Source organism: Delphinapterus leucas, chromosome 13 (genome assembly GCF_059928025.1).
Source record: "Delphinapterus leucas isolate spDelLeu-1000000601 "Yukka" chromosome 13, BTC_Dleu_Yukka2, whole genome shotgun sequence".
In the NCBI taxonomy this organism is placed as follows: domain Eukaryota; kingdom Metazoa; phylum Chordata; class Mammalia; order Artiodactyla; family Monodontidae; genus Delphinapterus; species Delphinapterus leucas.
The window spans coordinates 31,672,610-31,699,227 of NC_143141.1; the positions used below are offsets into that span (position 1 = coordinate 31,672,610).

General features: G+C 39.7%; 2 protein-coding genes across 12 annotated transcripts in view; one reads left to right on the plus strand and one right to left on the minus strand.

Moving 5' to 3' along the window:
• Positions 1 to 17,444, plus strand: part of LOC111167883 (N-acetyltransferase 8B) — a 32,162-nt gene extending 14,718 nt beyond the window's left edge. The window contains 1 exon segment of the mRNA XM_089923020.1: positions 1 to 17,444. Within this exon segment, the coding sequence (XP_089779146.1) occupies positions 1 to 241 (241 nt within the window). The 3' untranslated portion in view covers positions 242 to 17,444.
• ALMS1 (ALMS1 centrosome and basal body associated protein) overlaps positions 1,275 to 26,618 on the minus strand; it is a 226,430-nt gene continuing 201,086 nt past the window's right edge. For 6 of the 11 annotated variants that reach the window (XM_089923013.1, XM_089923019.1, XM_089923018.1 and 3 more), the window contains 7 exons: positions 14,962 to 15,079; positions 13,022 to 13,225; positions 12,345 to 12,574; positions 11,111 to 11,294; positions 8,894 to 8,957; positions 2,797 to 2,896; positions 1,275 to 1,432 (listed from right to left, as the gene is read on the minus strand). In XM_089923013.1, the coding sequence (XP_089779139.1) occupies positions 1,388 to 1,432; positions 2,797 to 2,896; positions 8,894 to 8,957; positions 11,111 to 11,294; positions 12,345 to 12,574; positions 13,022 to 13,225; positions 14,962 to 15,079 (945 nt within the window). In that variant the 3' untranslated portion in view covers positions 1,275 to 1,387. Of the gene's footprint in view, positions 1,433 to 2,796; positions 2,897 to 8,893; positions 8,958 to 11,110; positions 11,295 to 12,344; positions 12,575 to 13,021; positions 13,306 to 14,961; positions 15,080 to 26,618 lie in introns of those variants that run through there. The other 5 variants (XM_089923014.1, XR_016395400.1, XM_089923015.1 and 2 more) reach the window with 5 other exon arrangements.

A 26,618-nucleotide genomic window follows, 5' to 3' on the forward strand; every position in this document is an offset into this window, starting at 1 on the left:
CGAGTCTGCGTGGCACCAGGGCTACAGCAAAGTGGTCCTCAGCACCAGCACACTGCAGTACTCTGCCCTGGCCCTTTACCAGCGCCTCGGCTTCTGGAAGATGGGCTAGTTTTTCTTCTCCACAAGCTACAGGCTAGTTGCTGTCTCTGCAATTCAATTTATCTACCGTCTCCCCTCTGCTCAGGTCTCTCAGGCACTGGAGCAAGGAGGGGGCCCTATGATCTGTGTCGTTGTGGATTAGTTAGGAGGGATCGGCTCTGCTGCAGTAATAAGCAGATCCTGAAGTCTCACTGCGACGGCACAGTAAAAGCTTGCTGCTTGCTCACATTGGAACCCAATGGCCTTGGTGGTGGGGTGGCTCTGCTCCATTCAGTTTTTGGAGTTGCTACTGTTTCATTTATCTAGTGCCACGAGAATGTTACATAAAAAAACCACCACAAAATAACATTTTTTCAGCTCATGAGTCTGTGGGTCAGCAGCTTAGGCTGAGCTCAGCTGGGCCGCCCCTTAGATCTCCAGGTGTCATGCCCTGCCTCTTCAGTGACAGGAAATGCGAAGTCATGTGGAAAGGGTGAGGAGAAGGAGTGTGAGAAGAATCCACGTGAGAAGGATCAGGGCCAATGATGCCATCAGTCTGCTATGGCCCCCAAGGTCTCTGCTGAAGGGCAAGAAGGCGGCCAGGGACAGAGTGTGGGATTTGACATGAACTAGACCTAGAAGTGGCACAACCCACATCCCACTGGCCAGGGCCAGGTCATGATTTAAATCAAGCTTCTGTTGCCTCTTGAGTTTTGTCTACTAAAGGCTAATGGCCCCGAAGGAAGCTGGAATGAGGCTAGGAGGTAGCTCTGGACCCAAGGCACCTGTGTCTGCTGAGAGTTTCTGGGCCCATCTGATGGCTACCCTAACCAGACACTGTCTGACACCAAGTCAGCAAAAGGGCTCTCACCATGTTATGCTGCATTTCTTTTCCTTGACTGGTGCTTTTAGATTGAAGTTCCCCGCACACCTCAGGGAGACACTGCATAGCTCCCTGCACCTCTACAGATGAGAAATAAATAACCCTCTGCTGCTTGCTTTACTATGAGTCAATCAGAAGTTATTTTCTATAAAAACACATACAAAAAGGGACTTACTCTTGCCTAGAATTAAGATAATACCATTGTAACAAACATCCCTGTGGGCAAGGCCACTGTGGAGAAAGTATTGCTCCTGAACCATTAATAATCTTAATCATTCTACCCAAGACTCTTCAGAAGGTTACTACTTCTAAATTACACATGGACAACAAGATAAGTTTTATTAAACCAGACTCATAAAAGTAAGGATTGTGCTCCTCCAGGCCGATAAAATATAATTCCAAGGCTCTGAGGAAAATATTCTTACGTCAGTTCCAAGGAACTTTTCTCCCCAAGAGTTGATTGGTCAATTTCTGTGGAAGAAAAGAAAGGCAGGAAAGAAGTTAGATGCTCTTAGCCACTAGAGGCAGACAGCCACTCCTCACCCCAGACGTGTGGCTGAAGAGGCCAGTGGTGTTCTCCCCAAATCCTGTTTATCTTCCCCAGCTACAGAAACGATGGTAATTATACAAAAAATACTTCCTGAAGGGTTTAGGGAAGATGATCTGTAGTCTATTATAGTCTATACAGAAATATAATATTAATATAATCCTATAATATAATATTAATATAATCCTATATAATTAATAATATAATATTAATATAATATAATTAATATAATATTAATATAATAAATATAATATTAATATAATAATTATATATTAATATAATATTAATATAATCCACCTATCAGTTCACAAACACACAAGCACAATAAGAGGCCTGGCCTTGTGATGCTGACACAACAGACAGGCCATGTAGTGCCTGGGGCGTCCCCACTTGAGGGAGCCCAGCCTGAGCCACGGTATGCGCTCCAGAAGCAGCTCTCCAATCCCACATCGGTCTGGTATGAACTCATCTCTTGGTTTCTGACTTTCAGAGTCCTCTGGGGGTGAAGTGAGGGGGCTGGGAAAGAAATGAGAACACTGAAGGATCTGGACCTTCAGGCATAGTAGCCCATCTGCTTTCTCAAGGAATTAATTGGTAGCAAGTCCCCTGGCCTGTGAGGTTCTAAAACTTGCAGTACCACTGATTCTACTGGGGCTGTGGGCAGGAAATGGTAGTGGCTTCAAGGCTCTGAGTACCCAAACTGCCAACTTGTATGTTACACTTGGACATTTTCCAATTTATTTAAAAAGTTCTAGTGGTATATGATTCACCCATAAGGGGCATAAAACTATCATTTGGGACTCTGGATGAAAACTCATCAGTTCTGAAAGATGTGGGCATTTCCAGCATGGCATCTAAACTGACACCCAAGTATGAAATTTGGTTTCATTCCAAATGTATGCCTGGAAGGTGCCTTATTTATTTATTTATTAAACAATTTTAAAACATTAAAACAATTTTTTTTTGGCCGTGCCGTGAGGCATGTGGGATCTTAGTTCTCTGGCCAGGGATCAAACCTGTGCCCCCTGCAGTGGAAGCACTGAGTCTTAACCACTGGACCATCACGAAAGTCCCTGGAAGATGCCTTTTTTAGATTTGCCTTTCTAGATTTTCAGATTTGAAGTCTAGTTACAGGTGCTTTTATCTTCTAAATTTTAGTAGTGGTATAATGCGTTATGAGCTTAAGTTCACTCTCCAAATGTGGTTAATTCAAACAGGTCGGATGTGTTTTTCTCAATTTCTCTTTCCCCTGATAAATCTCATCAATCCTGCTCTAGGACTGACTGACCTTTTTATATAGCTGGGCTCGCAGCCGGTACGACTTATATTCCAATCTCCTCTTTTCCTCTTCTCTCTTTTTCTGTACTTCTGGAAGCTGTTCATAAATCCTTAGAAATGGCACCGATGGAAAGACAGAAAGCAGTGAGGCCACCTGACCACAGAGGAACACGATCACTCCTCCCCACATCTCCCTAAGCTCTACTGCTCTCCAGGCACTCAGTCCCTCAGACAGGCTGTGGGCCTGTTGTGTGCCCAGCTTCCTGTTAGACACTTGGACACGAAGAACCCTGGCCTGGAGTGCTCATGATCTGAAAAGGGATACAGATAAAAATAAAATAAAATCCTGCTAATAGTGGTTACTTATGGGAAAGAAGTGGAATAAGGGGTGGAGATGAACTTCTTTTCACTCTATATGGAAAAATGTATGGTTTCAATATAAGATAATGATTTTGTATTACTACCATATTTTTAAGCATGAAAAATAATGCAAAAGAAAATACAATAATCGTCATATCTACAAAATGCTACATAGAGTTATAGGAAAAGAAACAAAACGTATTCTGATTGAAGGAGGTCAAGGAAGACCAGAGAGGAGACTAAGCTTGAGGTAGGTCTTGAAGAATAGTTAGGAGCAGAAAGGGGAGGTGGGGAGAAGGGAGTGTTGGTAAGAATGGAGTCAAGGCTTCACGGAGAGAGTGTAGGGGAACAGGAGGGAAGCAGATGGGGTGAAGGTCTCGTAGCCATGTGAAAACCTTGGGCTCTGTCCTATCAGGGACTGGATGCCACTGATTTTAAGTAGGGAGGAACATGATCAAACATTCACTTGATAAATACACTCTAACTGGAAATAACGTAAATCTCCAACAAAAGAACAGTTAAACAAATTATGGGCTATAATAAAATTGTTACAAAGCATAAAATGTTTCAAACAGTTTTTATGCTATGGGAAAACGTTCACAATACAATGTTAAGCAAAATAAAGCAGGCTACAAACCTGTATATATAGTATGATAAACAATGTGGGGAGAAAGAAGTGTGTTAACACAGGTCTCTGCAAAATCCCCATAGAAACAGGACTAGTGTTAGCTATGTTTAGATGGAAGAATTATGAGTGACATTTATTTTCTTCTTTTGAACTTTTTCTATATTTTCCAAAGTTTTCTATAATCTGAAAAGAAAATCATTGATAATGATGTAGCGGCTCTGTGGAAAAGAGATTAGAGAAGATAAAGAGCAGAAGGGGGAGAAGAGCAGTCCTCCAAGAAAGGAGGCTAAGCCCGCATCAAGGCAGTGAGGAGAATGGGTTCCAGAGCAATCATGAAGGCGAGTCTCCAGGACGCACTAGCCGGCTGCACGTACAGTGTGGGGTCACGGAGCTGGAGGCAATAGCTCCCCAGCTTTTCTAGTGGGTGAGTGGGTGGCCCAAGTAAGTGTGGGAGAGGAAAATGGGTAGTTCCACTTTGGACACAGGATAATCACTAAATGAAAACACAAAAGTGGAGGTCAGGAAAGAGACCAAAGAAGAACAAACATATATTTTTAAAAGTCACTGTTGATGAAAACCACAATGAGATAGCACATCACATCTGTTAAGAATGGCTATTATCAAAAATATAAGAGATAACAAATGCTGGTGAGGAGGTGAGAATGTGCTCTGTTGGTGGGAATGTAAACTGGTGCAGCCACTATGGAAAAGAGTGTGGAGGTTCCTCAAAACATTAAAAATAGAACTGCCATATGATCCAGCAATCCCACTTGTGGGTACATATCTGAAGGAGATGAAATCATGATCTCAAAAAGATATCTGCACCCCCATGTTCATTGCAGCACTATTTACAATAGTGAAGACATGGAAACAACGTACGTGTCCATCGACGGATGAATGGATAAAGAAAATGTGATATATATATCTACATATAATGGAACATACATATAATGGAAAATGTGATATATATATATACATATAATGGAATAGCCATAAAAAAGGAAAAAAATCCTGCCATTTGCAACAACATGTATGGACCGTGAAGGCAATGTGCTGAATGAAATAAGTCAGACAGAGAAAGACAAAACCGTATGATCTCACTAATACGTGGAATCTAAAAACATCAAACTCATAGAAACAGAGAACAGAATGGTGGTTGCCAGGAGCTGAGGGATGGGGGAATGGAGAGATGCTGGTCAAAGAGTGTAAACTTCCAGTTTTATGATGAATAAGTTCTGGGGAGCAAATATGCAGCACAGTGACTGTAGTTAACAACATTGCATTGTATACTTGAAAGTTGCTATGACAGTAGAGCTTTAATGTTCTCACTATAACAACAACAAGAAAAATAAAACGGTAATTATGTGAGGTGAAGGATGTGTTAACTAACTTTATTGTGGTAAACATTTTGCAATACAAATGTATGTCAAATCATCACATTACATAGCTTAAACTTATACAATGTTAAATGTCAATTATATCACAGTAAAGCTGGAAAAAAAGTCACGGTTACAGAAGGGATAACAAAGGCCATTGGAAAAAGACGAGTTATCCCAAGGAGAACATGTGATGTGAAGAGAAAATCTGCTTGGGCCAGTAAAGGTTGTGTTCTAGGGCTGGAAAGCTGGGAGTCTGGCTAATCAGAGTAGCCAGAAATTGCATTTTGTAAATGGATCCTTGAAAGCAATTACTACATACTACTGGAACTGTCTGTCTGCTCATGGTCTGGAGTCAACTATCTTTCATTTGTAGTACCTAGTCCAGTGCCTGGAGCATAGCCAAATATATGCATTAATAAGTTAGTGAAAACACTTCTCTTAAAGGACACACTGGAAGAAATGCTTCAAGTTAAGAGAGTCAGGTTCTCTCTTCTCCAAATCTTTTCTCTTATCAGAAACGTTTAAACATCTTTGGTAGAGGTAGGTGATGGGAAAAGATGATGAGTAACACAGAGCTCCAGAGCTCCAAGTCCGCCACATGATACACCTGAAGGAGTACTGGGTGGGGAGCCTGTTGCCGGACTCTAACCCCAGCTCTGGCCCTGACTTGCTGGCAACCTCTCTCTGGGTTACAGTTTCCTAAAAGTTAAAGGTAGACTAGATGACCTTTAAGATCCCATTCAACTCTATGATTCTCACATGGAAGTAGATGGCTTCTTTGAAAGGGGGCCATATCAGAAATAAAATGGAACAGAAGTACTCTAATGAAGATGTGTCAATTTAAAACCTGTCTCTTCCTAGAAGATGGGTACTTAATCCACCCCTTCAACTATACTTATATTTTAAAGCACAGATACGTTTCAGAAGATGCCCTACCTTCTTGCAGGCAAGCTTCATAGTCCCATATAGCAAGGACTCCTCATGCTGAGGTGAGAGTGTTATTAGCTGCCACACAATGAACACTATGTAATTTCCATTAATTAAATTTTGTGACATTCAGAATGAAGCAATAATTCTCAAAGTGTTTGGACTTTCGACACCTTTATACTCCTAAAAATTGAGGGCAATTTTGGTGAAAGTGGATTTTATCTATTGATACTTACTGTATTAGAAATTAAAACATTTAAAAAGAATTTAAAAAATACTTATTTCACAACCTAAGTGTCCATCAACAGATGAATGGATAAAGAAGGTGTGGTACGTATATACAGTGGAATACTACTCAGCCATAAAAAGAATGAAATTCTGCCATTTGCAACAACATGGATGGACCTAGAAGGTATTATGCTTAGTGAAACAAGTGAGACAGAGAAAGACAAATACTGTATTACATCACTGATGTGTGGAGTCCAGAAAATAAAACAAATGAATGTATATAACAAAACAGAAACAGACTCACAGATACAGAGAACAAACCACTGGTTTCTAGTGAGGAGAAGGAAGGAGGGAGGGGCAAAATACGGGTATAGGAGTAGGAGATACAAACTATGGATAAAATAAATAAGCAACAAGGATATATTGTATACCACGGGGAAACATAGCCATTATTTTGTAATAATTTTAAATGGAGTATAACCTATAAAAATATTGAATCACTATGTTTTATGCCTGAAACTAATATAATATTGTAAGTCAACTATACTTCAATAAAAAACTTGTTTCTTAATTTATTAAAAAAAAAAGCCTGTTACATGTTAACATATAAAATAAATATACTTTCCAAAACAAAAATAAGAAGAGTGGCATGTTATACGTATTTTGCAAATCTCTTTAATGTCTGGTTTAATAGAAGACAGCTGAATTCTTATATTTGCTTCTGTATTAAGTTTGCTGTTATATGTTGTTCTGGTTAAAGTGTACATTTAAAAAAATCCAGTTTACACACATATGTAATTGGAAAAGAAAAGAGTATTTTAATATTCTTTTCAGATAATTGCCGATTTTCTTTTTTTTTTGGCTGCTCAGCTTTTGGGATGTAGGATCTTAGTTTCCCGACCAGGGACTGAAACTGCGCCCTCAGCAGTGAAAGGGCCAAGTCTTAACCACTGGACCACCAGGGAATTCCCTGATTTTCTTGATACTATACCAAATCTTGACAAGTGGTAGTTTAAATGTTGACATATTTACTTATATAATATGAAGAATATTACAATTATTTATGTCACTGCTGATATCATCAGAAAAGTCTAAGTACTGGGAGATAGTCAGTCTCATAGTGGTAGACATAAGTTTTCTAGAATTCTATTCTTTACTTGAAAGTTCAGATTTTCTCTTTGGCAATAAACACTGTCAGCTGTTTTCCCGGAGAAGTGACAGATTCACTTCCTCATTTTCAAGAAAATATCTGTCATATACCCAATTTGGAATAATTAGTTTATCAGTCATTCTTTCAAGTAAAAGCTATGTTCCATGAAAAAGGCAGCGAGTTCAGCTCACTACACAAACCAAGGCTTTTCCTTGAACCAACCATCGTATCTTGGTATGCAGCAGAAGTGCTTTATGTGTACTTCCATTACACTGCTGCCATGTGGCTGTGAAGAATAAAATGCCAAGTAGACTAGCACAGTTTGGTCCACTGTCTCCAATAGTGCTAAGGCATCAGCAGTTTTAGTCCTCCCTTCATTACTTTTGCATCATCTGTATAAATGTCAATACAGTTAAAAAGACACATAATATCCTAGTATTATTTTGAAATTTGTTTTGACCTGACAAATCCCCTGAAAGGGTCTCAGCAACTTCCAGAGGCCCATGGACCACACTTTGAGAACCACTTGATTAAAGCATCCCTTTGAAATACCTATAAGGAAATGGTTTACTAAATGGAGAGTAAAAAGATTTCAAGAGCAATGCTTTAATTTACCTAAGATAAATTTTTTTCAAGCACTATGCCAACTATAAAACTGTTCTTATTAAAGGAAGTCTCCAATGACCCCCTAAGAGGTAACCAACCATTAACTTAGTTATATGGCAGTCTCATGAGCAATATATGCATATCTCTAATTAATTAATTGCTAAGGAATGCAAAGGCACAAAATTTCAAAAGGTAAAAAATTAGTCTTTCTCCAACCTCTGTACCCCAGTCACTCAGTTCCTTGTCCCAAAGGCAACAACTATTACCAATTTTTTGGGTATCCTTCCAGAGATAGTCTATGCATATACAAGTATATGCATCTATGTAAGCACAAATACTTTTTTATTAAAGACTACAAATGGTGGCAGTGTACACATGCTTCTGAAACTTGATTTTTTTTTAAGCCTAATTTACTGTGTTTTGGAGACTATTCCCCTATCTCTCATTGTACTGGATACAATTCCTAGTAAAAGGATTGTCTAGATGTAAGGCCCCAGATATTTACTTTTATTTAAAAATATTTTTTATTTATATTTGTTTCTAACAAACACAAGCCTGATTAAGGCAAGCAAATTAGTGGCAATTCTTTGTCTTTTTTATATATGAGGCATCCATACCATGATCTGCTATTTTTCATTTCTTTTTTAGTGCCATAAGTGAGAAACTATTTTTATAACTAATTTTCTCATAATGTATTGTTTTTTTCTTTTTTATCTCTCAAAATGTTTTAACTAGAGCATATGCCTTTATTCTGGGGCCAAGCTATAGCTCCTGACCTATTTGGTGGCCTGATTTATACTTTTATAGTTACTTATTCTTTTGGCCTTACCATTTAGACCGCTGAATCATTTCCTTCTTTCCAACAGGCCTTTTCTTTTGGGCAGCCAGGAAGCCTAAGCAAAAGAAGAAGAGGTTTTTTTTAATGGATTGTGTCTTTTTTTTTTTTTTTTAATTGAGGTATAGTTGATTTACAATATTACATAAGTTTCAGGTGTACAACATAGTGATTCACAATTTTAAAGGTTATACTCCATTTATAGTTATTATAAAATATTAGCTATACTCCCTATGCTGTACAATATGTCCTTGTAGCTTACTTATTTTATCTCTGAATCCCCTACCCCTATCTTGGCCCTCCCTGCTTCCCTCTCCCCACTGGTAACCACTAGCTTGTTCTCAATATCTGTGAGTCTATATCTTTTTGTTATATTTACTGGTTTGTTGTATTTTTTAGATTCCACATATAAGTGATGTAATATAGTATTTGTCTTTCTCTGTCTGATTTATTTCACTAAGCATAATACCCTCCAGGTTAATCCATGCTGTTGCAAGTGGCAAAATTTCATTCTTTTTTATGGCTGAGTAGCAGTGGTGGTGTCACCCATACCAGCCCCTAAAAACTGAAGGACCTGTGACTTGATTTATCTGTTTCCATACCAGCCCCTGAGAGCTGAAGGACACTTGCCCTGATTTATCTTTGTGTTCGTTTCAGAAGTACCTGGCATTTGGCAGAGATGTTTTGCAGCTGTACTTTGAGAGATACATGCTTTGAGAGATATATAGTGGTGAACTCCCCCAAACCGGTTCTGACTTGACCATAAGAACAAGCGTGCGCGGATGAAACCTGGAAGTGTCCAAAAGTTACCTTTGCTTCGTTACCATGCTATGATCTCTGCTCAAAGGGGACATTTGTACTCTGCTAGGCACAATCTGTGCCATGTGCAAAGGACCATGGAAGACTGTGCATGTCCTGGCTGCCCCCGGCCGCCCCTGAAAATCTCCACCCCTTTCCTCAAGCCCTAATGACCTATCTGCCTCCTAACCCTTAAAATCCCTTACTCTGCTCCCTTCAGGGAGAAAGTATCTTTAGAACATGAGCTCTCCTTTCTCCATTCCTTGATCAATGAATAAAGTCTATGCTCTGCTATGTCGAACCTGGTCTCATTCAATTGACATCTGTGACTCTAGGCAGAGGACCCATTGAGGGGTCCCCGACACTTAGGGGATCAGTAACAGGGTATTGTGCCTTAATAAGGAAGGGTGTGTTGCTCAAGAACTGTGAGAGGGAGCTGCTGGGACTTTGCGCCCCTACCCTGAGCTGGCAGTGCTGGGTGGTGAGTAATGGCCAAGGCCAGGGTTAGACTATGATGACTATGATAGCAGCCTGAGGCTTCTGAAGACACAACACTGTGGCACAGACTAGACAGTGTGCATTGAAACACTGACCAGTTTACAGGTAAGGCTGTGATGAAATCATTAGGTAGTACTTTATAGTTTTCACAGATCTCACAAATTATTTTATTGAGATCTTACACCTAGCATAATTGTTAAGAGAACAGACTCTAGCGCCAGCTCACCAGGGTTCAAATCCCAGTTTAACAGGTGTGTAAATCTTGGGCAAGGTACTTAATCTCTCTTTGGCCCAGTTTTCTCATCTGTGAAACAGGGATATTCATAGTATCACCTCAGAGAGGCTCTGTAAGCATTAAACAAGAACAATGTCTGGGCAAAACATAAGGGCTATATGAGTACTTATTATTATTATTATTATTATTGCTACCCTATGAGGAAGGCAAGCCTGGAATCAGCCCCAAAGCCCTCAAAACATTATACTTTTGGAACTAACTTGCTCATGGTGACAGAGCTGGTTTTTAAAAACACCATTCTTGGGAATTCCCTGGCGGTACAGTGGTTAGGACTCTGTGCTTTCACTGCTGAGGGCCCAGGTTCAATCCCTGGTCAGGGAACTAAGATTCCACAAGCCACGTGGCGCCCCCCAAACAACAACAAACCCAAACACCATTCTCACTGCACACGCTCACTTTTAAAGTGTAGTGACAGGGCAAGAGTAACTGGGCTTATTTGGGTTGTGAAAGTGCTGAGAGCTAAATTGGGCAGGTTCTGCTACCTAAGGAGATTTGAGTCTCAACAAGCAAAAGGTCACTTTCTGACCTGTAACTAGCCTGGCACTGAGCAGTGCTGCCTTGCATGAAGCAGACCTTGCCCTCTCTACCAAGTCGTAGGAAAGTGAACAGGAAGAGTATACCTCTCTTAGGGAGCAGGTGCATGGCGTCCCGGTGGCCCTGCCATCCTCGCACAGTGTTGAACAGTGCCTCCCGTTCACTCTGTAACATGTTCTGCAGCTTCCTCTCCTGGACTATTAACTTCAGGCGCTTTATCCGTTCCCCAGAGCGGGAGATGAAGTCAGGTCTGTGAAGTTGCAGTGATTCCTGAGGAGGAGAAAAAGCCCCCAACCTCACATTAATGATGTAGGCTTTTCTCCAAGGGCCTAGAAAAAACAGTACCTGCCTAACAGGTTTGGAAAGCCTGTTTGTAACTTATAGAAAATATCTAGAGTTGAAGAATTATAATAACAACTCCCTGTGTGGGAAAGCTCCAGTAGGAAAATCAGAGGGATCAAAGAAATGCCTTTGGAATAAGCCAAGAACTAAGACTGTGGCGATTACAACTCTCCCCAGTGTTGATGGGATAAAGCTTGGCCCATTGTGCTATTTTTAATTTCCCTTCAAAGAAATACATCATTAAAAAAAAACATTTTCTGGACTTCCCTCGTGGTGCAATGGTTAAGAATCCGCCTGCCAATGCAGGGGACACAGGTTCGATCCCTGGTCCAGGAAGATCCTACAGGCCACGGAGCAACTAAGCCCTTGTGCCACAAATACTGCAGCCCGCGCCTAGAGCCTGTGCTCCGCAACAAGAGAAGCCACCGTAATGAGAAGCCTGTGTACAGCAAGGAAGAGTAGCCCCCACTCGCCATAACTAGAGGAAGCCTGCGCGCAGCAGTGAAGAACCAATGCGGCCAAAAATAAAATAAATAAATAAAATTTTAAAACAAAACAATAACATTTTCTTTAGCTCCCCAGGTACTTATAAAGAAGAGAGCCGGTGCCTTTAAAACCCTGTGTTAAGCAGAAACAGGAGTTATATAAATGCAGGAACAAATATAAGGCTGATGCAAACATCAGGCCTCTACTGCACTCCACGTGCTGGTATGTACCTACAAACCCAATGAGCAGCTACACAACATCCTCCCTTCTACTGCCTTTCCCCAGATACTGAGGGTGATGCACGATTTATAACAGCTAACAGTAAGGCAGCCTTTGATTAATGAGTGTGAGAACAGATGAACTGTGGAGGTGCTAGAAACGAGGATCAGTTGACTGTACTTCAGAAAGCCAAGTCACAGGTTTAACTCTTTTGTATCTTGCCCCTTCTTCCTCCTTAAACATATGGCTAAAATTAACTCAATGTCATTGTACCTGTAGGGTTGCTCTCACAAATGGCTTCAGTGGATCTCTGCCTGGGCCTGCTAGTGAACTGTGGCTGTCCATGTGCTGTCCTTGCCAGTTCTGTTCCTGTAGTGGCTCCCTCCAAGGTGTGGTGTTGGTTACTGGTGCAAACCAGGAGACACCAGGGCCATGAAACTTGGGCAGGTTTTCCTTCTTAGGACCAGACTTCACATTTTCCACAGGAACAAACCATGAAACTCCTATAGGAATTATTTTTAAGAAAAAAAAGAAGATTTTTCACTTTTTTCATCAGAGACGTGCATAATATAGGCTCTCAGGGACTCAGCTGTCAGCGGCCACCAGGAGGCCCTGGAGTCTGCTTAACTGCAGGTGTGACTCAGGAATTGTAGTGTTGGATGCAGTCAGCCCTCTGTATCCATGTACACAGAATCCTTGGATTCAGGGGGCAGTACTATGCCATTTTATATAAAGGACTTGAGCATCCATGGATTCTGGTATCCATGAGTGGTCCCAGAACCAATCCCCTGCAGATACGGAGGGATGACTGTACTTTGAAAATTTGCCAAGGTGGTGCTGGGGAAAAGATAGGGTCAACATTAAATCATTTAGAAACAAAGAATCTTAGCTTTGCAAAAGACTTGAAATTCACTAGTTTTTCTACTAAGAAAGCAGAATTAGAAACTGACCTTCCCAGCAGCTCTGCTTATTCTTCCTTAACTTTCTGTCCCCAAGATAACTGGTAAGGAGCCTTTTCTCTTCTATCTTTTCTTCTGACCAAGAAGTCACATCACTGTCCTCTTCTACTCTAGCCTCGCTAGAACTTGGAGTTGGGAAAGTCATTCCAACATCTCGAGTGTGTTTTCTGACACCATTCACAATCTCCAACGTACCTAAGGCGAAAGATCACAGCTATCTCTGGGAAGAGCCTTGAGACTTGGTTGGCAGGTATATTCAGGTCAGTAAATGAAAACTTAAAAAAAAAAATTAATCATTTATTTTCTATTCTGCAAAGAAAAGGAATTGAGAAGATCTATAATTTTCATATCTAAATCTGGTAAAATAGGGAATTCCTGGCGGTCCTGTGGTTAGGACTCCACACTTCCACTTCAGGGGGCACAGGTGCGATCCCTGGTTGGGGAACTAAGATCTCCCGTGCCGCACAGTGTGGCAAAATAAAATAAATAAATAAATAAATCTGGTAAAATATTCAAAACAATCATTGAGACACATTTTTAACAAGTATCGTTATGTAAAAATATTTGTTGAAGATAGTGCTCTGAATGAATGCAAAAGACAATGCAAGCAGAGTTGAAAGGCGATATAAACTGTTTTGGAATCATATTATTGTACTTACTACATCAAGCCTCTTCAAAGTTTTATTGTAATTTCGGTATATGTGAGATTTTATATTTCCTTATTTTTCAGAACAAGTTAGAGTTGTATTTTCTCTTATTGTCATCAGAAAGTATCCTAACTATGATAAGTAATATACATGTTTTTCTTATTATGATACCTGAATAAGGAAGGGTAGTTTCACTATTACCATTAGAGTTGGATTTTTTTATTCCACTTCAGTAAATGAAAAAAATTTAAGCCTTCAAAATCGCAGGCTACTGCTTCCTCTTGGGTGGGGTGAAGGCGTATGAGGGAAAGAGAAGAGAGGGAAGACGAGAGTAGAGATAGAGAGAGGGAGGGTGTGTGTGTCTGTGACAGAGAGAGAGAGGGAGAGAGGGTTTTCGTTTGTCAGTTTAGATATTAGAGGGAAAGAACTACTAATATGGATTCAATGGGAAAAGGATTTCAGTTCTGGTCCAAAGTGAGAGGGACAGTAAGTGCTTATAGTCCTACTGGCAGTTACCCAGGTAAGGAAGAGGTTAACAGATGTAAAGACATGACTCGAATGGAAAAATAATCAAGGGGCAAGTTTATTTCTGTGTTATAAAGTCAAAAGATATAGGAAGTCATAAAGTGAAAAGCCTCCTTCCCACTCTTCTTCTCCATTCATTAAGTTTTTAACCCTGTGATTCCAGAGAATTTTTTGCACACATTCAAGCAATTCTCTTCCTTCCTTCATTTTTTGAATACATGTAGTAGCATGCTATACACTATTTTGTACCTTGCTTTTTCTTTTTAACTATATATCTTGGAGATCTTGACGTATTAGTAGCAAGAGCTTCCTCATCCCATGTAGGACTTCATTATATGGATATACAATAATTTATTTAACAATTTGGCTACTGGTGGACATCTAAGTTGATTTTACTTTTTTGCTTATAATAAACCATACTCCAGTGGTTAATTCTGTACACTTGCCATTTTACACATATGCACTGTATATTTATAGGCTAAACTTCTAAAGTAAAAGTGCTGGGTCAAAGTAATTTTGATAGAAACTGCCAAATAGGGGTTGTACTCCCAACTTATATTCCTACTAGAATGTACCTATTTCCTTGCAGGCTTGCCCACAAACTTACTATCAAACTTAGATTTTTGTCAATCTGATAGGTGACAAATGGCATTTGAGTATAGTTTTAATCTTCATTTCTTTTTTGTGAGTGAGCTTGAGTATCTTACCATAGTTTTAAGTGCTACCTGTATTTCAATGGAAATGTTTAAATTAATTTACCTGCTTGTATGCCCTTATTTAACATATGTACATTTTGCTTGTTGCAAAGGGTAGAGCTCGAGCTCCAGAAACTGCTGGTAGAAGACGAAACAGAGTCAGAAGAAATATGGTCTGTCACCTGGAAAAACAAGAGATCCTGTCATCATTACCTGTAGCCAATGGCACAGTTACCCAAGGGATAAGAAAATACTATCATCAAGAGCCCTTTCTAATTCAGTTCAAACTGTTGAGATGAGGTTGCCAGGAAGCTTGTGACGATGTGAACATGCTACTACACACTTCTGGATGGGGAGGGGGATGCTGCTGCAGTTGGATACAGGCCTGAGCTGTTTTAAGAAGGCAGGAGAGACTGGCTATGCTCCCAGGACTTGAAAAAACTCTGAAGAGGATGCAAGAGAAAGATTAGCCTGGTGTGCCTTCAGAGTGAAATTCTGAGTGACACCAGCATAAAATTTTGAAGAGAGATAAAGAAGGCAGGGGATAACTAAAGAGAGTGAGTGATGAAGTGTAGAGAGTGCTTTCCGATAAGGTCTGACTTAGAAACTTAAAGGGTAAATGCCAAAGACCTGAGAGGCGCCATGAGAAGTCCTGAATGAGTGGAATATTGCAAAAAGCACTTAAAGATTTGAGCCCAAAAGGTTGTTTTTAGCAAGTAGAGCAATAAAGGGAGTTGATGGTGGAATGTTAGTGGATGACAAAAAGATTACCAAAATATAGTCGAACAAATATGATATAAAATAGTATTTCTTAAACTTGTTCATCGGAACAATCTCCTGAGGGAGGGTCCTAACCCAGAACAATGAATTGGAGTTTCTAGGTGAGGGCTCTGGGCATCTGTATTTTGAATAAATGTCAGATGCTTGTCTACTTAAACACATTTGGTAGAGTAAATTCAAGCCCAAGTCAGGAAAGGAAACAGAATATCTGCTTCCCTGAACTAGATAAACTATATTTCAGGGTCTTCAGGGAATTTGCAACAGATCCTGGAGGAGACGGGGCTGGCTATGTTAGATGTCTGGGGACAGGAAATACTTTAATTTTCAAAAAGATAAGCATTGCAAACTGCGGGGCTTAATAATGATGACCTGTAAAATTCTAGCATGGATCACAAATTTGATAATTTGCAAGCATTTAGAGGTTAAAGAAAAGATGAGAAAATTTTAGCCAAGGTTCATTAAGACTGGCAGAATAAGCCCTGCCAGGTTAGCCTTGTTTTTCCTAGTCGACGTGGTCACAACTAGATTTGAATAAAACAACAGAATTTCTCATTATGTACTTGAGGGCAAGATGGAGTTATAGGGGTTGAAGGATAAGTTGGTGGAACCAGCTTTCCCATATAATGCACATCTGGGAGGGCCGAAAGTGCTGTCAGGATCCCAAATAATAACAGGCATGATAGGCCAAATCAAACAAGGGATAATTGTCAGGCCCTACACATCAGGCAGAAGGAATAGCAGCAACTCTGAGGCAGTAGAAAAAGCTCTGAGTCGGGTGTCCAAAGACCTAAACCAGTCTCAGATCTTCCCTTTACTAGCTGTCTCTACTTGAGCAAGCCATAATCTCTGTGCCAGTTTCCCCATCTAGAAAAGGGAACACCTAAATTTCTGAAATTATAGAAGTGTTACAAAGAACAAATGATTTAGATTAAAAAATGTAAAAAGCTACTAATATAAAACTATGAGACTATGATGATGTTAAATCAATATGTATGAAAGGGTGGTGAGGAAGATCTGACTGGCAATCCATTATAATTTTTCTGCAGCTGTTTTAAAAAAAAAGAGAGAGAACACTTTATGCACTAAAATGGACTTTCAATATAGACTGTCAAGTACAAAAAACAAAGTTTGCTGCCATTTTTGTGAAAGGGGAAGAAAACATATGCAGTTACTTGCTTTTTATGTATAAAATATCTGTGAAAGAACAGAACCCAGATTGGAAAGGAAGAAGTAAAACTTTTTATTTGCAGATGACATAATGCTATCAGTAGAAAATACTAAGGAATCCACAAAGTATTAGAACTAATAAATAAGTTTAGCCAGATTGCAGAATACAAGATCCACAAGATAAAAAAATCAGTTGTATTTCTATATTCCAGCAACGTGCAATCTGAAAATAAAATTAAGAAAATCAGGGAATAAATTTATCAACATAAGTGCAAGCCTTGCACACCAAAAACTATATAACATTGGTGGGAGAAATTAAAGGTTTAAATAAATTGTGAGACATTACACATATGTAATTTAAAAATGGACAACAGGGCTTCCCTGGTGGCGCAGTGGTTGAGAGTCCGCCTGCCGATGCAGGGGACGCGGGTTCGTGCCCCGGTCCGGGAGGATCCCACATGCCCCGGAGCAGCTGGGCCCGTGAGCCATGGCCGCTGAGCCCGCGCGTCCGGAGCCTGTGCTCCGCAACAGGAGAGGCCACAGAAGCGAGAGGCCCGCGTACCGCAAAAAAAAAAAAAAAAAAAAAAAAAAATAATAAAAGTGGACAACAGATTTGAATAGACATTTCACCAAAGAAGATATAACAGTGGCCAATAAACATATGAAAAGCTGTTCAACATTATCAGTCATTAGGGAAATACAAATTAAAATCACAATGAGATACTACTTCACACCCACTAGGATGGCTATAATAAGAAAGATGGGCAGTACTAAGTGTTGACAAGGAAGTGGAGAAACTGGAACCTTCACAAACTGCTGCTGAGAATGTAAAATGGTACAGCTACTTTGGAAAACACATTGGCATTTTCTTAAAAGCTAAACATAAACTTACCATATGACCCAGCAATTCCAGTCCTACGTATATATGCAAAAGAAATGAAAACATATGCCCACACAAAAACTTATACAAAAATGTTCATAGCAGCATGATTCACATTATCCAGAAAAAAAAAATCAATCCAAATGTCCAACAACTGGCAACTGGATAAACAAAATGTGGTAGAGCCATACAATGGAATACTAACCAGTAATAAAAAGGGGTACTGATACATACTATAACAAGGATGAATCTTGAAAACATCATGCTAAGAAGCTAGATGCAGAAGACTAGATATTATATAATTCTTTTTACATGAAACGTGCAGAAAAGGAAAAAGGCAGATTGGAGGTTGTCTGGGGCTGGGAATGTGGATTGATTGCAAACAGGTATAAGGGACTTTACTGGGTAACAGAAGTGTTCTAAAACTGGATTGTGGTGATGATTGCACAGCTCTGTAAACTTACTAAAAAGAATTGAATTGTATACTTAAAATGGATGTATTTTATGGTATGTAAATTATACTTCGATAAAGTGTTTTAAAAATCTCTGTAAAGATTTGCAAGAACAAGTAACACTGAGTATCTCTGGAAAGGAAAGATGGGTGCCTGGGAACGGGAGAGGGAAGACACTTTATCAAACACTCTTTTATATATTTTTAATTTTGTACCATGTATTATCAGTTTAAGAAATGAGAATTAACAAAACAAAAACTTATAAGGAAGAGTGTGGCAATAAAGGTTTAATGGCTTTGGTGAGTTCAGTAGGGGTAAAACATATGTTAGGCCACAGAAATATTCTAGCTTACAGAAAGGAAGATGCTAAATCCTCTGTCACCACCTGAAGCACAACATGCTTAGTTCAAAGGGACATGCTTAAAAACAGGATGTCAACAAATAGACCCAGAAGCTGTCAACTTGGGAAAGGGGAGTAGAAAGGATGACCTGTGAGAAATGGTTCAAAGAGTGAAGACCTGAGGGAAAATACTTCAGGGAAGGAAGTGGGGACCTGAGAGGTAGAAGATTAGATCTCTTTTCTGTGCCTTCAGAGAGCAGAACTGGAAGCAGAACCAGGAAGTCTAGTACAGGCAGATTTTAGATCTTCTGAAGTTTTAAAACCTTTGCCAACTGGAGCCTTAGACAAATGAGACAAGTTGCCAATGGCGGCAAGTGAGTGGTGGAGCTGTTGAAGCAGAGGCTGGAGCACCCTGGGGAGCAGAGGCAGCAGAAGTGTTGATGGTCCCTTCCAAGAACGAGTCTGAGAACCTCTGGCACTTCCAAAGTACATGGTATGCACCACTGGGTGTAAAGCACACACGTTTACATCGGATTAAATGAGGAGCCTTGGTGTGTGTGTTTCTGCTTCTAGTTTCAATCTTTTTGATTAAGTTCATTCCTGCCTATAAAACGGTAAACATTTAAAAATAGAAAATAGTCTAAAAATAAATTCTTCCTCAACAAAATGTATCTAGTTAGCCCTCTAGGATGGTGAAAATCAAAAGGACAGACAAAAACAAGTGTTTTCAAGGATGTGGAGAAATGGGAACCTTCATACATTGCTGCTAGGAATGCAAAATGGTAACAATACTTTTCATAACAGTCTGGTAGTTCCTCAAATGGTTAAATATAGAGTTACCATATTATCCAGAGTATATCCATTCGTAGGCATATGCCCAAAAGAAATGTAAACTACGTCCACACAAAAACTTGTACATGGATGTTCACAGTAGCGTTGTTAATAGTAGCCAAAAACTGGAAGAAATCCAAATATCCATTAACTGATGAATAGATAAGTAAAATATGAATATTCATACAACATAATATTTGGCTCTAAAAAGGAATGAATACATGCTACAATGTAGATGAACTCTGAAAATATTAAGTGAAAGAAGCCAGTCACAAAAGATCACATCTTGTATGATTCCATTTACATGAAATGTCCAGAATAAAGAAATCTAGAGATTAGTAACCACAGCCGGAGCAGGGGCTGGGGCAGGGGTGGGAGATTGGGAGAAATGAGTGCCTGCTAATGTGTATAGGGTGCTTATGGTAGGTGTTGAAAATGTCTTAAAATTAAACTGGGGTGATGGTTGCACGACTCTCTGAATATACTAAAACACACTTAACTGTACACTTTAAATAGGGGACTTTTATGGTATGATAAAGATCTCAAGAAAGCTATAACAATGTGCTTATTCATGTATGCAAACTGAAATACATGTAGATTATGAAGCCTTATTCGGAGAAAAAAGGTTCTCGTGCTCTCTGTTCTTATATCTTCTGTTACTGAATCAGGGGTACAAGAACAATGGAAGGTGACCAACAGCGTCATTTCCATTTAACAGTGGACAGTCCTAACAAAAATGTGGGCGCTGGGATGAGATCTATGTATCTATGTTTTTAGATATTTTCACTTGGATGTTTTGATCTAACTTCAAGTTTAATAAATAAAACTCGTTAATATTTTAGTCAGAATTAGTTTCTCCATTTTGATAAGGTGTTTGCATAGTATTTTGATAAGGTGTTTGCATAGTACGTATGGTTCAGCGCTACACACACTACAGCTAGCGCTAAGTGCAAACCGTCAGAACCGTGCCGTCACGCTCTTTTGACTTCCACAGATTCAATCAATAACCACAATTCACAGGCCTGCACCGTGCCTGACAATTTGTGCTGAGGACCCACCATAGGATAGAACATAATTGCTGCTGAATTCATTTACAGATGCTGTCGTTAAACCACAACAATCCACTTTCCTTAGTCCGTGGGAGAGTCTCAGGCATTTCCTCTAATGATCTCATCGTCCCTTAGCGCCTGGATGTGAGTCAACCCACCCAGTTCTCTGCAACTGGGCTTACACATAAAGACTTGTGACTACAAGTCAACTCACATTATCAGCTACCATGGTTTAAGCTTTCTGTTGCAGAGAGTCTTGAAAGGAGATACACACTGGCTGGCTTCTTCTGTTTTAATTTCTATTATTGTGAGAGTAAACTCACCTGTTAATGCCTTACTACAACTGGGGAAAAAGTAACTGCCGCCATCTCACAGATGTTTCAGGCTTTTCGTAGTACTTTTTAGTTTAATTAAAATCTATGTGAAATTCATTCCCATATTCATTGATCAGACAAACCATCATAGAGACCCAGAAAAAAAAGCTTTTCAATTAAATAATGACTTTTTAGGTGGAAACGGAGCTTAGGAAAACATATCAAATATAGGAAAAAGGCTATATTTTCTTACATCACCTTATACAGCTATTCTTCACGTATGAAGATTGTTATTGCTGACCTTCTGCCGGCAAGGTGCCTGCTGAAAGATGCTTTTCTTTCAGAAAAATGGGTTTATGCTAATTTATAAACACTAAAGTTTAGGACCAGAGATACACATTGATAAGACAGTCAAAATTAGAAATACAGTCGATGGCACCAAAAGACAGTCTTTTCTTGTGAAAAGTTTTTAGATATGCACAGATCAAACTGGCAACTGGAGTTTCAATACTAAAACTTACTAGCCAGTCTGCCCCCAAAATAACATTTTGATGTAGATTTAATTCTGAGAGGCAAGATTAGAACTTATAAAAGCAGGAACTAAGGTGATAACTATTTTTCACCATCAGAAAATCAGAACTGGTCAATTATTTCTGCAAGTATTGTAGATGATAACTCTAATATATCCTCCCCCTCAAATCAAAAGTGCATTGTGCCTGCAGAATGGTCCTCATTAAATTTCTTTTCATACATGAATGAGTAAAGACTGCAGAGACATAACGAATCTGAGTAATGCCAAAATTCAAAGTATGGCCATGAGACTGTATAGTTAAAATGTAATGGAAGTACTTGTCATTAGAACCGAGGTCAAGAAACTAACAGGATGGTAAGGTTTCCCAGATAATGGCTGGGTTTGGGGTAGAAAAGAAAGAAAATCAAGAGCTAAAGTCCTCAATTAATATACAGGAAAAACTGGAAGGTTAGATCATTAAAATCTTGTAGAGGGTGGTAGAGCTAGATGACATAAGTCCCAAAGGATTTTCTATCAGGTTTGAAAAATTATGGTCTGGAAGTGACCCTCTCACTCTCTTTTCTTCTCTGCATTCTCTGAAATCTTTCCTCTTAGCTTTAGTATTTATGAGGATTATGATCACCTTTTTTACATGGATGGCTCTAAAATCTTTATTCCACTCATGACATACTCATGAGATCATATGTATCTATGTTTTTAGATATTTTCACTTGGATGTTTTGATCTAACTTCAAGTTTAATAAATAAAACTCGTTAATATTTCAGTCAGAATTAGTTTCCTCTTCCAATCTGTCCATTTTGATAAGGTGTTTGCATAGTATTTTAGTTGCTTTGGGTAGAAATTTCAAAAGAACCACGGCTATTAATTACCAAGTCCAAGTGATTAGAGTCCAGTTTAGTTTCTTCTCATAAATTAATTTATGAATATGACTTTCTTATTTAAAAATCTCTACTGACAATTAGATAAACATTTGGCAATAAAATTATATCTAGACACACAAAATAAATTCCATGTGGATTAAGTGTTTAAATGCATTGCCCTCCACCTTAAATAAGTATTAAAAAAATAAGGGAGAATACTTTTTTATAATCTTGTGGTTGGGGACATCTCTCTTAGCATGGAAAAAAGAAATAAAGAAGTTGAGTACACAACAATGCTATTACACTATTAATACAATATAAATAATGCTCAAGAATTAATAAGAAAAATTCTTCAGAGAAAAATGGGCAAAGGATATAAGCAGATAATTCTCAAAACAAGAAATGTAAAGAGCAATCTCTGAAACCTAATATTTAAAAACTGCAATTTAAAGCAATGAGGTTTTTTACACATCAGATTAGCAAATATTAAAAAGACTGATACTACCCATAGTTGGCAAAGGAATGAAGAAACACATTCTCTCATACTTTTGGTGGGCACATAAATTTGTACAAAATTTCTGGAGGGCACATAGTTAGAGGTGGGGAGGTCTACAGATTACTGACAGTCTTTTAAATTTCTATTACTAATGATCTACTTAGGATTTAAAACTTCTTGGCCAATTCTGTTAATTTATATTTTCTTAGAAAATCACCCATCTAATTTAGGTTTTAAAATATATCAGCCTGAAGTTACATACAGTAATCCTTTAAAAAAAAAAAATCACTTGACTGTGGTTATACCCTTCCATACTATTAGTGTTGACCCTCTTCCTCGTGGTCAGAATAACCAGAGATTTGGTCTATTTTTTCTTTTTTTTTTTTGAAAGAACTAGATCTTGGTTATATCGATCAATTCTGGGGACTGATTTATAGAATGCTTACTTGAGTTTGTTGAACTAAATATCATTTAATACATTTTCCTCTAAATATAGATTTAGTCACATCCCGTAAGTTCTGGATATGTGCTTTTACTCTCATTAATGAAAAAAAATTCTATAATCTCAATTCTTAGTTCTCCTATAGCCCAAAAGTTTAGAATGCTTTAAAATATTTAAGGAAAAAGTTGTAGTTGTTAGATTCCAACCTTATTGTACTGTGGTTAAAGAATATAAGCTTAGTTACAAATGTTCTACTTTGGGGATTTATCAACATTTTGCCTAAATGTACAGTTAATTTTTGTATATATTCCATGGGCATTTGGAATAACTGTGGATGCTGTGTTTTGGGAATAAAGTTTTATACAGATACTTTAAATCAAACTTCTTAATACTGCTATTAAAATCTTCCATATCTTTTATCTGTTATATGTCAAAATCGGATAAAAACAATGAAAATATCCCATTCTTGTACTTTTGTCACGTTGTATATTGTAATTATGTCTGGATGAACATATGAATGCACTCTGGTGGAAAGCACAGCAGTAATTTTGGAAGTCTCTGAAAGACTCTTTCTTCCCTTGGAAATTACAGAGTGGAGATAGGGTAGATTCTCAAGACAAGTAACATTTAATTAAAAATGACCAAAAAACCCTACCTTTCCATGGTATAGAAACTTGTATTTCTAATATGGCAAAACTATAAATTATTGGCAGAAAGGTGGAAGTATAGGAATTTTCATGCATTGCAGGTAGGAATATAGACTGGAAATTAATTTGGTACTAATGTAGAAAATTAAGTATACATATAGCTTATGATCCAAGATTTCCACTTCTGGGTCTGTGCAACAAAGGTAGTCTCACAAGGTCCATAAGGCAATATGGACAAGGATGTGCACTGCTAGTGTTTTGCATTGTTGGGAATTGACAGCGACCTGGGTGTCCATTACAAGGAAAGCGCATAGGTAAATTGGTAGATGCACTCAATGGAGTACTATGCAATGATCAGAAACCTGAATTATATGTATGTGTAGCAATGTGATGAATGTTAAAAATAAAATGCTTAGCGAAAATAACAAAAATAATGATATACCTTTTATATAAACTGAAAATACAAGACAAACACAGAATACATATTTTGTAAGAACTCTTGTAAGCCAAAAGATATTTACATAACAAAGCCAGTTCCGATGGGAGGGCAGGAATGAGGATTAGCGGCTATGGGAATGAAATTTTAAAAAGAGAGGCCATGGATGCCTTAGGGACCAGGAGAAGATGGCCAAAGAGTAAGACGCGGAGAACACCTTCCTCCCCACAGATACATCAGAAATACATCGTGGAACTGCTCCTATCCTATAGAACACCCACTGAATGCTGGCATAAGACCTCAGACCTCCCAAAAGGCAAGAAACTCCCCACGTACCTGGGTAGGGCAAAAGAAAAAACAGAGACAAAATAATAGGGACGGGACCTGCACCAGTGGGAGGGAGCTGTGAAGGAGGAAAGGTTTCCACACACTAGGAAGCCCCTTCGCGGGCGGAGACTGCGGGTGGCGGAGGGGGGAAGAAGCTTCAGAGCCACGGAGGAGAGCGCAGCAACAGCGGTGCGGAGGGCAAAGCGGGGAGATTCCCGCAAAGACGATCGGTGCCGACCAGCACTCACCAGCCCGAGAGGCTTGTCTGCTCACCCGCCGGGGCGGGTGGGGGCTGGGAGCTGAGGCTTGGGCTTCGGAGCTTAGATCGCAGGGAGAGGACTGGGGTTGGCAGCGTGAACACAGCCTGAAGGGGTTAGTGCGCCACGGCTAGCCGGGAGGGAGTCTGGGAAAAGTCTGCAGCTGACGAAGAGACACGAGACTTTTCCTTGCCTCTTTGTTTCCTGGTGCGCGACGAGACGGGATTAAGAGCACCGCTTAAAGGAGCTCCAGAGACAGGTGCGAGCCGCGGCTCTCAGCGTGGGCCCCAGAGACGGGCGTGAGATGCTAAGGCTGCTGCTGCCGCCACCAAAAAGCCTGTGTGCAAGCACAGGTCACTATCCCCACCTCCCCTCCTGGGAGCTTCTGCAGCCCACCACTGCCAGGGTCCCGTGATCCAGGGACAACTTCCCCGGGAGAACACATGGCAGGCCTCAGGCTGCTGCAACGTCACACCGGCCTCTGCAGCCGCAGGCTCTCCCCGCACTCCGTACCCCTCCCCCACCCCCAGACTGAGTGAGCCAGAGCCCCTGAATCAGGTGCTCCTTTAACCCCATCCTGTCTGAGCGAAGAACAGATGCCCTCAGGCGACCTACACGCAGAGGCGGGTCCAAATCCAAAGCTGAACCCCGGGAGCTGTGCGAACAAAGAAGAGAAAGGGAAATCTCCCCCAGCAGCCTCAGAAGCAGCGGATTAAAGCTCCACAATCAACTTGATGTACCCTGCATCTGTGGAATACCTGAATAGACAACGAGTCATCCCAAATTGAGGAGGTGGACTTTGGGAGCAAGACAGATTATTTTCCCCCCTTTTCCTCTTATTGTGAGTGTGTATGTGTATGCTTCTGTGTGAGATTTTGTCTGTATAGCTTTGTTTTCACCATTTGTCCTCGGATTCTGTCCGTCCGTTATTTCTCTAAATTATTTGTTTTACTTTTTAAACTTTTTTTGCAATTATTTTTTACTTTTTATTTTAATAACTTTATTTTATTTTACCCTACTTTATTAGATTCTATTTGATTTTGTCCCCTTTCTTTCTATTTTTTCTCCCTTTTATTCTGAGCCGGGTGGATGAAAGGCTCTTGGTGCTCAAGTCGGAGTCAGTGCTGTGCCTCTGAGGTGGGAGAGCCAACTTCAGGACACTGGTCCACAAGACACCTCCCAGCTCCACATAAAATCAAACCACGAAAATCTCCCAGAGATCTCCATCTCAACACCAAGACCCAGCTTCACTCAATGACCAGCAAGCTACAGTGCTGGACACCCTATGCCAAACAACTAGCAAGACAGGAACACAGCCCCATCCATTAGCAGAGAGGCTGCCTAAAATCATAATAAGGCCACAGACACCCCAAAACACACCACCAGACGTGGACCTGCCCACCGGAAAACAAGATCCAGCCTCATCCACCAGAACACAGGCACTAGGCCCCTCCACCAGGAAACCTACACAACCCACTGAACCAACCTTAGCCACTGGGGACAGACACCAAAATCAACGGGAACTACGAACCTGCAGCCTGCGAAAAGGAGACCCCAAACACAGTAAGATAAGCAAAACGAGAAGACAGAAAAACACACAGCAGATGAAGGAGCAAGGTAAAAACCCACCGCACCTAACAAATGAAGAGGAAATAGGCAGTCTACGTGAAAAAGAATTCAGAATAATGATAGTAAAGATGATCCAAAATCTTGGAAATGGAATAGAGAAAAGGCAAGAAACATTTACCAAGGACCTAGAAGAACTAAAGAGGAAACAAGCAATGATGAACAACACAATAAATGAAATTAAAAATACTCTAGAAGGGATCAATAGCAGAATAACTGAGGCAGAAGAACGGATAAGTGACCTGGAAGACAAAATAGTGGAAATAACCACTGCAGAGCAAAAG